Source organism: Cydia amplana, chromosome 14 (assembly GCF_948474715.1).
Source record: "Cydia amplana chromosome 14, ilCydAmpl1.1, whole genome shotgun sequence".
NCBI classification, from domain to species: domain Eukaryota; kingdom Metazoa; phylum Arthropoda; class Insecta; order Lepidoptera; family Tortricidae; genus Cydia; species Cydia amplana.
The window spans coordinates 12,385,410-12,397,800 of record NC_086082.1 but is presented as its reverse complement, the minus strand read 5'-3'; the positions used below and the strand labels follow the sequence as shown (position 1 = coordinate 12,397,800).

General features: G+C 36.2%; 2 protein-coding genes across 2 annotated transcripts in view; both read right to left on the bottom strand.

Moving 5' to 3' along the window:
* Nucleotides 1-991, bottom strand: part of LOC134654219 (guided entry of tail-anchored proteins factor 1-like) — a 129,619-nt gene extending 128,628 nt beyond the window's left edge. Inside the window, exon 1 of the mRNA XM_063509687.1 lies at nt 981-991. The gene's annotated coding sequence lies outside the window, so the exon portion shown is untranslated. The remainder of the gene's footprint in view (nt 1-980) is intronic.
* The window catches only part of LOC134654190 (6-phosphofructo-2-kinase/fructose-2,6-bisphosphatase-like), a 32,973-nt gene extending 21,488 nt beyond the window's left edge, over nt 1-11,485 (bottom strand). Inside the window, exons 1-2 of the mRNA XM_063509643.1 lie at nt 11,035-11,485; nt 5,268-5,617 (exon numbers count right to left, since the gene is read on the bottom strand). Coding sequence (XP_063365713.1) covers nt 5,268-5,607 — 340 coding nt within the window. The 5' untranslated portion in view covers nt 5,608-5,617; nt 11,035-11,485. The remainder of the gene's footprint in view (nt 1-5,267; nt 5,618-11,034) is intronic.
* Nucleotides 11,486-12,391: the final 906 nt, after the last annotated feature.

The window sequence follows — 12,391 nt, the reverse complement described above, 5'->3', positions numbered from 1 at the left end:
GATCATAACTTTGCTTTTGTTAAACATTCGATAATCAACGTGCCAACAACCGCAGATAAATTTACAGGGGGCAACACGATAAGAATGAAAAACACATACCGAAAACAAGTTATACCTAATCGGTTTTTTATCATATTTATATAACAATGACATTGTCAAACAGGCCACCCCGTAGATGCTTTGTCCTATCCTTCTATACAAGTACATTCATACAACCTACGAAATGAGAAAACAGATAAATAATGATCTTAGCCATAAAGCATCACGCGTACCCCAGAATAGAACCCCATACCACAGGATTATCTATTCTTAACCAAGATACCCGCTATAGATTTATTAATTTTCGCTACCTAAAAGTTGTCAGGAAGAGATCGCTTTTTAAAGAAAGAAAGAAAGAAAGAAAGAAAATACATTTATTTATGACAAACACAGATGACAAAAACTTGTTGACAAATATACAATGTATATATAACCTATAGAGCAAATGCCATAAAAGGGTTTTTAGCGATAAGACCGCCTTATTTTTAAGTGTATGTGTGTACCAACTTAAAGATTCAGCAGCTATCAGATTAGGTATAATCCGAATAGTCTGCGCAACGCGGTGTTATTTAACAAATTACAGTTAGCGTGGCGCGGTTAGATAAATATCTCTCTCCATGTTGATCGGTAAACATTATCATGACTTTCAATTGCAAGTCATCATCATCACTTCATCAGTCTTTCCTTGTCGGCTTGTCAAGATATTCACGATAAACTTACTTTTAATTAGTAACAAGTTTGGCTTGTTTGCTGGTGACAATAAGTAGCAACGGGGGCGTGGCCCTACGTCACAATGGCGCGATGCCCTCGCGCAGCAGGCTTGTTTTTCGTTAATTTGTATTCCGAATACCAATTATTTGGAGTCTTGAAGCTATCAACGTACGTAACACAACTTTCTACTTTTTATAAGAAACTGCAAATTAAGCAAACTGCGTTTGAACTTTTGGAACATAGCAGAAATATAACTGAACTTTCCAGTAATTTTAATATTAGTAGTCTGTGGCGTTGAGTTGTACCTAAGTAAAGATAAAATAAAATATACCTACTTTATGTTCCCATTTAGTACAGCATAGCAAATAGGTACTTGAGAAACCGTAATGACACAAAATCGCATTTTGCTCACTGAGTGAGACAAAGTGAGCAAAATGCGATTTTGCTCATCCAGTGAGCAAAATACGATTTTGCTCACTGTTTTTAAGTAGCAAAGTACCCTTGTTCGAGATGCTGAGGTGAAAATTTAATTCTTGGTATATCTTAAGAAAACATGAGTGAATAGAGGTAAGTGATGAAGAAGGATTACATTTTTCGGGTTCTCTAATATGTTCTCACTGCTGAGGTGAAAAGTTTTGTGAACTACACGAGATCAAAGTTATTTACATCTCGTGCGCTTTTGAGTCCCTTACTACGCTCAAGATTCTAAATTAGATTCACTCGCTACGCTCGTGAATCTATTATAGAATCTTTCGCTTGCACGGGACTCAAAATAAGCACTCGAAGAAATATCAAACTTTGATCTCTTGTTGTACAAATAACTATTTCACCTCAGCAGCTCGAACAAGGTTACTTTGCTACTTAAAAACAGTGAGCAAAATCGTATTTTGCTCACTGGATGAGCAAAATCGCATTTTGCTCACTTTGTCTCACTCAGTGAGCAAAATGCGATTTTGCTCACTGTTTTTAAGTAGCAAAGTACCCTTGTTCGAGCTGCTGAGGTGAAAAGAATATTTGTATTGTATTGTATGTTAAGGAACTGTAAAATCTCTTTGCTATAAAAAAAATCTATATATCTGTTATATGTATGTTGTGAAGTCACCACCTATGGCACCTATATTGCCAGTATAGACCTGCATAGGTCGATTGACGTGTGACACACCTACCTACATATAGAAATTCAACTTCTGTCTACATATCATGCATATGATCATAACTTTGCTTTTGTTAAACATTCGATAATCAACGTGCCAACAACCGCAGATAAATTTACAGGGGGCAACACGATAAGAATGAAAAACACATACCGAAAACAAGTTATACCTAATCGGTTTTTTATCATATTTATATAACAATGACATTGTCAAACAGGCCACCCCGTAGATGCTTTGTCCTATCCTTCTATACAAGTACATTCATACAACCTACGAAATGAGAAAACAGATAAATAATGATCTTAGCCATAAAGCATCACGCGTACCCCAGAATAGAACCCCATACCACAGGATTATCTATTCTTAACCAAGATACCCGCTATAGATTTATTAATTTTCGCTACCTAAAAGTTGTCAGGAAGAGATCGCTTTTTAAAGAAAGAAAGAAAGAAAGAAAGAAAATACATTTATTTATGACAAACACAGATGACAAAAACTTGTTGACAAATATACAATGTATATATAACCTATAGAGCAAATGCCATAAAAGGGTTTTTAGCGATAAGACCGCCTTATTTTTAAGTGTATGTGTGTACCAACTTAAAGATTCAGCAGCTATCAGATTAGGTATAATCCGAATAGTCTGCGCAACGCGGTGTTATTTAACAAATTACAGTTAGCGTGGCGCGGTTAGATAAATATCTCTCTCCATGTTGATCGGTAAACATTATCATGACTTTCAATTGCAAGTCATCATCATCACTTCATCAGTCTTTCCTTGTCGGCTTGTCAAGATATTCACGATAAACTTACTTTTAATTAGTAACAAGTTTGGCTTGTTTGCTGGTGACAATAAGTAGCAACGGGGGCGTGGCCCTACGTCACAATGGCGCGATGCCCTCGCGCAGCAGGCTTGTTTTTCGTTAATTTGTATTCCGAATACCAATTATTTGGAGTCTTGAAGCTATCAACGTACGTAACACAACTTTCTACTTTTTATAAGAAACTGCAAATTAAGCAAACTGCGTTTGAACTTTTGGAACATAGCAGAAATATAACTGAACTTTCCAGTAATTTTAATATTAGTAGTCTGTGGCGTTGAGTTGTACCTAAGTAAAGATAAAATAAAATATACCTACTTTATGTTCCCATTTAGTACAGCATAGCAAATAGGTACTTGAGAAACCGTAATGACACACCCACCGGTTAAACAGATTAAATATACAGTTACGTCACTTACGGTATTGTTATAACAGTTGTAAGTTTCCACTGATAAAACAAATGATGTTGTTAACATTAGTCTTCTAATTTCATTATAGACTCTTAATAAAGGAATTTTATTAACAAATATTAAGCTTTGAATAATAATTAAAGACGTCAGTATAAGAGAGGCAAACGGGAATGGATTGAATATGTATGATCATTCGAGATAAGTGTGAGGTCAAGATTGATGTAACGATGTTTTTACATTTCGTCACGCCTGAGCCAATGGACAGTTAGTTTACCTACTCATGTCGGAAAGTGCCATTCCTACAATAGGCTTATTTTGCTTTTGAAATCTTTGTTATTTTATTGCAAATTAGTAACTACATACTAAACAGTCTAAATCTAAACAGACGTTTCAAACATCGTCTTCGACATTTTGGTTTTTGTGTATACCTATGTTTGTTTTTGGCTGATATTCAAGGCCGCGGAAACCCTAAAAAGATACTTGTTAGTACAATGAAGTGTCAATGTAACGACATTGTGTCCAATTGTAATCATGAGCGGTTATTAAAACAAAGCCAACAATACCGTTGAATTATTTTGGTACTCTCTGATCAATTAGTGGCCAAGAAGACAAGGCAAGGCAATTGACCAGAGCGGATCATTGATGTCACCATTGACCATTGGACATTAAGGGTTATGATGACGTCAAACGTTAATGTATCTCGTTGGATTTATCTTACTAAGGTTGTTATTGTTAATTAATACTCGATCGAACATTAGTAATGTTCCATGAGTGTAGAACACAGAAATAGAACGTATAGGTAAACATCGAATTGCACAGTAATCTATTATCGAGTTTGTGCTAATTAACGTTATCAGAATGTCCACTAATGCTTTTGCATTAAAACGTACAAACACTTAATACCATTAGCCTAATCGCCTAATCCGTTATCACGTTTACGCCTCGTGTGTAGCTGAAAGTATCTGGCTGAAATATAGGACTTGCAAATTTTCCCACAGCACGACGAGACGGTGGCTTCAGTTGGCTTCCTGCCATCGCGATGCAGAATCTGGGTAACTGGCAATACTATCGATGCGACACCAGGGCACTCTTGGATCGCTTGATCAGACTGAGTAAGTTAGCCTTAACGGCGCTGCCAAAATAAACGCGCCAATTATATCAAGGCAAAATATCAGAAGCAAAAAGTAATTCCGGTACGGTTGTTTGTTTCTTAACAGATTTGATTGGTCGCGGGTTATTTTAGGAGGTGCACTATGAAATATATTATGAAACTAAATTTCCATTCCGAACATGGGAAATGTTGTATCAATTGGTTATATGCCAAGGGAACGTTGCAATAACGTGGAATCTATTTGCAGTTGGACTTTGGTCGCGGCCAGCTGCGGAAATCGTTCGTCCCTAATTGACGGTGCCATAGAAATGGAGATTCCATCGTTCAAGTCGGATAGATGAGGAAATAAAAGGACGTTATTACGGACTTAATTAGGTACCTAGTTTTCAAATAATAAATGAAGTAAGTTATTTAGTCGTCGAGGACAGATATCAAGGAAGTAGTAGGTAGTTGTACGGAAGAGAGCGGTGTTTTTAGTTTTTAAAACATGTAATGTACGCATTTGAAAATTTAAAATTCAAAGACGTACAAAATCGTTTTTTGCTTCAGAACCCAGTGTTACCGCTGTAATTTGCCGTATCCAACACAAGTCCACAATTTGCCAGATTCGATTGTAAGTAAACACTTGCAATGTTTTTTTCAAAAATTAGTGGGTATGATTTGAAAAAGTGCAATCCTAAATAGTAAAGTAAATACGAATTCAAGTAGATTGCAAACAAAACAATTGGCAAGTGATTCTCATTTCCAAATATAACCCTTGAACGCTTTAAAATGCCTAACAAGACACCCGGTCTCTGTTTGTGTACCGACACAAGCATGTGAATAATAACACCTTTTCCTTCACCTACATTTCATGTAAACATTATAAACCATTTCGTGAACTTCAAATTACAAACCGAAGCTGCTAGAACTGAAATCAAGCTGCTTAAGCCTGCCTTTTATTGACATATTTGAAGTTAAAGGTCAATATTGAAACCGCGTTCACTTTTGATAAAAATAACAATTATTAAAGTGGACTGACCTGTGGCAGTGGCCAAGGCTCCGAGGGCTTTCTCCTTGTCTTCCAGCATGGTGTGGGCGGTGCTCGCTCCGGGTGCCATAACTATTCTTCTCAATGAGGGTCTCCTAGTCAATGCGACGATGTGCTTAGCGCGGTGCTGCTGCTGCGGTCTACGTCGACGCGTGCGTACTCTATGAAGGCCTCCTGGCGACTGTCCGCCAACTCCGCCGCTTATCACTGAGCGACCCTTATCAGCTCCACGGCAGTGATTGCCGGCCAACCAAACGATCGCTGAATAGATTTTGTAGTATATAAGGAACAGAAACGTAGACCAATCGCCTCGGATGCTCAGTAGCGCCATCGATTGCGATCTGGAACAATATTTTGACAGTCATTAGTGACGGGTAGCGGGCGTGCATTGTTTTGTAAACAATGAATGCGTTCGCTATATTAGATGTGTCGCATTGCATTCAACCTAAATAAACAAATGCAGTTGTACAAGCATGCATCAGCTACTAGTGCTACTACGCCTACTAAAAATACTAGTAACTACTAAATTAGTGTTGACTGTTGTGATTGTAAATGTAATATATATTTCTTAAAACTTTATTTGTGTAGGTGTACACAAATAAAGCTGCAATATTTTAGGTACCTACTCTTCAATTTAATATTGAAATGATGAATTTGCAAGGTTTAAAGTGGATGCAAGCTAGATAGGTACTAAATAGCAAATACCTCTTGACATATATTTGGATACAGGAAACTGTGTCTTGCTTGCGCCTATGCTTCATTGGCTGGTTAGAATAATCAGAGTATATATAATGTTCAAATAATGTCTCCAAAATCAAACCTCAAACCGTTTGATGAATCCATTATGTGAGGGAATTTTTCATTTGAGAAACAGGCAAGTCACGTGATAGATTCAAGGAAAAGTAATTCCCAAAACTTTCGGTAGGGACCTACTTTAATAATTGTTGGCACACTTCAATTTACGATGTCTAAGTATTCGGTTCTGGCTAAATGACAAAAATAATAAACATCTAGAACACAAAAGAAACTTTTTTAAACATGAGACTCCAAATTTCTGTAATAATAATATAAGACATACAAAATCGGGTTCATCTCGCCGCTGTCTGATAAATAAGACAAAACTACGTGTAACTTCGTACCCCCCGGCGACACGAGCACGCTCGATGACGTATTCTATGATGGCGGTTAAAAGGTTAAAGTTGTAAATTCTAGATTTGATAGTCATAGTACCTGTTAGGTACTTAATTTATACTTAGCTAACTATATAGCAGATGTCGTGAAAAGTTTTCTTTATATCATAAGTGAGTGCAATTTCCTCGTAATTGCAAACTGAATGAGAAACGAAGTTTAGTTAGTAGTTTTTCGAGTCTTAAGAATTGTTCGCATTCTATCTATGTACATACATACTTCTTACGCAATATCCTCATATTGCGATTAAGTGCCTAGGTAATAGTAGACATAGAAATTGCATTTAGTTACTATCATACTCGCCATCACAATCCATAACTCGGCTTTACAATGTGCGGTGCGCACGTGTCTGTGTATTTCTGGGGCACGGTAGTGCCTCCTCCAAGACAAAACATAGGGCACTGCCTAGACTAGGTACTACCCTTTATCCAAGATTTCTGTCGTTAAATATGACGGCTATTAATTGTTTCTAATTGTTACATAAAAAACTTAGTGACGCATTATCTTGTAATATAAGTACTAAGGAAAACGTTGAACTGTAGATCCTTCCGCCTAGTAGTTGGCAGCATACCAAGGCACTGACGGTACTCTGTCTACTGTCTGCATCACCAGAAAATTACGTAGTAGTCATCACCTCATCATTCACTAACATGACGATATCTCAGAGAATAAAGACATACATTTGAATTAAGAAAAATATACAATTTCATAGTTTTCATACGTCGCGTAGCTAAAGTGGTATCGTATGCTTTTGATGAATTAAATCTATTTTTTTCGCTAATATAGTATGGGTAAGGTAAACGTACTGATGGTGCTCGATGCGGTCCCAGTACATGTCATCTTGAAACTTAAGTCATTGTCAATAGAGATGACAGCAGGGTGTCATGTATTGGGCATCAGCATGTCGAGCACTAGTACGTTTACCTTATATTCAGTTTATTTCCTTCAAATATTTTTTTCTTGAGTTTGGCATGTATTGAACCTATTTTAAAATCAACCCATGTCGCATTGTATGTTTCTATTGAGGTCATACATTTATCCCACATGCATTCTGAGTATAATGTTTACCAAGAAAACTTTTCCGCCACGATTCCGGGAATGGAAATCTAGATGCGATGTATGTGGCGCAAAACTCCGCGGATCTATTGTTAGTGCTAGTGCGCGACGATTTATATTTATCACTAGGACAGACTGGAGGACGAATCAACGTTTGAAAACGAAAAAATATATATATATACATATAAATAAGTCTGAACTGAACAAACTGAAACCGGTTTGTATCTCATTGTGGAGGAAGCAGTCTCAGCAACAAAATGTTAACATTATTTTATCATGAATCAAGTTGAATGAAAATTGAAATGAGTAGGCAAGTTAATTAATTTATGATCTGTATTTAATGACATAGTAAAGGCAACAACGACCCAAATTATTTATAAGTGTTTGTAAATAATTATTTGTAAAAATGTAGTTCAACTACACTCATTAACACCATGAAAAAATTTAGAGGAACGCAAAAAAAAAACGGAGACGAGTTGCACTGTAATTTACCGACTTTGAAGGGTAACGGCCAAGTTGTCCTTTAAATTGGATATCACTTAGGCCCGGTAAATACAAGGGCGAATCAACTATTTCTTGTCACTAGTTGCCATGGTTACGGTCTCCTGGGTCACTCTTAAAATACTAGTTATTTCGTATTTAAATGAACCAAACTTGATTTATTTGGTAGTTATAGGCCTTTCCATAATGGGACATCTACTAAGCACGTTTGTAGAACATGGTACAGAAGCTCTTCTAAGAAACTATGCTACTATTGTCTCCTACTCCTGGGTGATGGGACAGAATAACAACAAGAAATAGTTGATCGACCCACAATTACATGTAGACAGTTTGATGCAACCAGCCCTTTGTATGTTTATTTTTACGTATCCTATCCTGGCTTCACTTCTTAGTTATTATCTGAATGTTCTGGTTATTTTTAAATTTATCGGACTGGTAGGTACCATTGGAAAGTTATTCTCGATAGGTACTCAGATAACCCTCTACCCGTAATATTTTCCACTCTTCCAGAGCTTTCTACAAACTCAGTGTTAACTCAAGGTGGTCATGTAACGAGGTGCTCATAACCAGTTAAAATAAAACCAGTTTGAAGGTAACTTTAAACATTAGTTTTGCAAAATTTTGCAACTGTGAAACTTGAGGAGTTAGATAAGGGTGAAATCGACTGGTAATTAGATAGGTATGCTATGGTATGTAGACATCGTTATTATGATATGATGCCCTAGTCATATGAATACTGCATTGCTCATACTGTTAAATGGTGTCGAGTGGACCTCGTGGTATATTCATAGATAAGAGAGATAGGTGCTCTCATTTAAGTAATTGAAAAGAAAATGACTATATAACTAGTAGTTCGCCCTAAACTGAGAACTCGCGGTTCGCCAAAAATATCAATTGAATGCAGTCGTCAAAGAATCGAAAACCGCGTACGATTTATTGCAAGGTCTGTGGAGCCCTTAACTGATACTGTATCTGTGGTAAGCCGAAATATTTCCTGTCAAATGTCAAATACCTATATTATGTTTATTTTATTTTATTTTTATCTTGCTAATTATTTTAAAATGGTAAATTTAAAAACGATATCATAAAAGTGTAAGCCGAGCACTTTCATTTGATACCAAATTCGACCATACTTTCTTGCAAATAATATGACCAGAATAGCAAGACACCTCACAAACAGCTTTTTGGCCTTCTAAGCTCTTCTAGCTCAATAACCCCTTGATCGAGCCTGCTCATAATTTAATGACTAAAATATAATGCCCTCGACTACACGTTTACCCAATTTCATTTAAATTAGAACAAATTTACTTAAGTTATTGTGTATCAAACTATCTTTTGACAGTTCAGCTTAAAAACATCGAAATGCCGGGACGTGCCGCTAGCCAGCCACGTGTTCAAAGTCGAATGTAAGAACTTCGCTTCGCTTCGCTCGCTCGTTCGAAGAACTTCGCTTCGCTTCGCTCGCTCGTTCGATTAAAGAATTTTGGAGTCCCAAGAGCTGATGGCGTAGTATTCTGTTATATTCATGATTACCTAAAGGTATTTATTCAGCATTACGTACCCGTATATTGTAATGTGTGAAGGCTTCAAGCACCGAGTGAAGCAGAGCGCAAAGTAGCAAGGACAACGAGTTCAGAATATGAAAATTTTCTTTGTTCATACTTGTTACGAGTAATAAATGAATGCCAAGATTGCAGTCATTTAATCAGTCTCTTTGTATAAGAGAGAATATTATGCGTGATGATCAGCTGCTTTATTTAACATGCTGCTGATGTAGTTACTCTTGCATTCATGAGTTAAAGCTCATTTTGGAATTTTTCATTTCTCATGCTCATTGTTGTTCTAAAAGGTATGCAGAAAGTGATACGTTTCTGCATTTAACTTTCCAAGTATGTACCTAGTATTATTTTAATTTTTTTAAGATAAACAATTGAAATTTGGTTTAATTAAATAATTAATTAACTCCCCATTCCATAAATAACAATTTTTTTACCTAAAAGTGTGAAAATTTATACTCAGTCATGTTTTTTAAAATACCATGGATTTTACTTTCCTCGTATTCGAAATGAAAAGTAGAGTGTTTAACTCGGGCGAAAGGCATCATTTCAGCCTCGGACTATTGGCGCTCACACTGCGTTCGAGCACCAAACTACCTCGGCAGAAATGAGTGCCATTCACCCCTTGGTTAACAATCTACTATTAATTTTAAAAGTAATGGTGGATGGTAAAAAAATGTATGTAAGTATGTATTATGTACTATCAGGTAGAAAAACTACTTTCATATTATTGTTGCCTGATGCCACGTGTTTGAATTATTAATAAGCCTTACTGACGTACGTTTGCTGATTAATTCTAGTTAACTCATTATTTAATTGAGCGCGCATCAAATTAGGAGGGATGGATGGAGGGAGGGACAAGGTGGGAGAGTGTTTTTTTATTTGAACTGGAATAACTAGTTGAGCTAAAGAACTCTACTTATAATTTCATAAACAAACCACTTGCAAAAGTTACTTATAAAAAAACATTTTCACCTCAGCAGCTCGAACAAGGGTACTTTGCTACTTAAAAACAGTGAGCAAAATCGCATTTTGCTCACTGAGTGAGACAAAATGAGCAAAATGCGATTTTGCTCACTCAGTGACTATTTACTCTTGCAAATGGCAAAGCTAGATAGCGAAATATAAAATTGATATTATGTATTTATAATAATAAAATTCTTTATTTCAGGCCAGTTTGCCCATAGATTTTAGTTACTAATGACTATTAATGACTTCTCTAATGTGTGTTTTACTGTTCTTAATAGGCAGCTAGCTAAGCATAATATGAAAACACTAATTACTTCTAACCACAATATTCTACAGGCCAAATTTATACAATTAAGCGCAATAGTAAAGTTCTGAACTTTCGGCAACAGAAGAGATAATAATATATTTTTGTTAAAAAAAAGCTGTATAAGAAAGCCACATGCAGTCGCAAGCCATGTTAAGCAATAAACTCTCAGTCCTATTCTTACCTGGCCTCAAAAACTAAATCCTTCCTTCGCAGTAGTGGTCGGAAGATGTATGTCGTATGAAATGCACCAAATCGTGGCGCATAGCAGTGCGCCCGTGTATAGCAATAAACGTTTCAATACACATTCGAGACAAGTCCCAATGAACGTCCAAAGTCAACTTTTTAACCAAATTTTTCCCCCAGCATCTCACTTATAACACAAAAGTTTTGTAGTTTTGCAGTCTTATACGCGGCGGATTGCGAGATCACCGTTAATTCACTGATTTACTGTTCTTACTTGACACCGGAGCGTATTTTACGCATTGTAATTACTAGGACAGCACGATGTGGTTAGATATGGAGTATTTTTGTCAACGTGTTATTGTTTACGCGATGCGTCCGGCGCGGATTCGTCTCGCACTATACAGCGGTGTGGCGATGCCGCGGCTACAAAAGCGAGATAACGAAATGGGACGGCGGGGATGGTCGCGTTGACATCGATTCTACTTCGGGCGTGCTCGGTCGGCCGCTGGGGGGAGCTCGGAACTTGGCGCGCTGTTTTAAATGTTTATAAATTCGCATTATGCTTCCTATTCAAGACCTTAATTAAGTAGATTATTATGTAGTTCAGTTTAAGAAACTATTTTTAATTGATATTAATCGATATTAATTCAAAAGAGTGAAACCGTCGTCGTATAAACAGTTTATTTTTAATTGTTAGGAAACTAGGTATTTTAGTAAACAATTACCTACAGCTGCGTTAAATTAAAATATTGCTCTTAATTGTTATAATTATAACCATGAATTAATTAATGAAAATCTATTAAGTTCACATTACTTAATTACCTACCTATATGAAAAAAAAACTTAACTTCCTCGAGAGGCAAATGATAAATCATCTGTTTTAATTTAACTGCCCGTGTCCGTACGCCTAATTTAAGTAATTTAGAATTTTCTAGATTGTATTGCTATTCAATTTTATTTAGGCGTTAATTCCAGTTTATACTAAAATCTATTTTTTTATTCGGTAGACTAAAATGACAGTTCATAGTATGAACATCATGTGTCATTTCATACTATGAAATGTCATTTTAGTCTACCGAATAAAAAAATAGACTATACACTACTATATAATGGGCTTTTGACTAGGTAATTTAAATCGGTTCTCGCTAAATGTTTTATTTATCCATAAAGTTGGGTTGGTTAGTTCAATAAGATTGTACCGTGTTTCATTAATTTCATTGTATATACTGCACCACCGTAAATCGTAAGACTACAGCACAATAGTTATTTGTACAACAAGAGATCAAAGTTTGATATTTCTTCGAGTGCTTATTTTGAGTCCCGTGCAAGCGAAAGATTCTATACTAATTAGAATC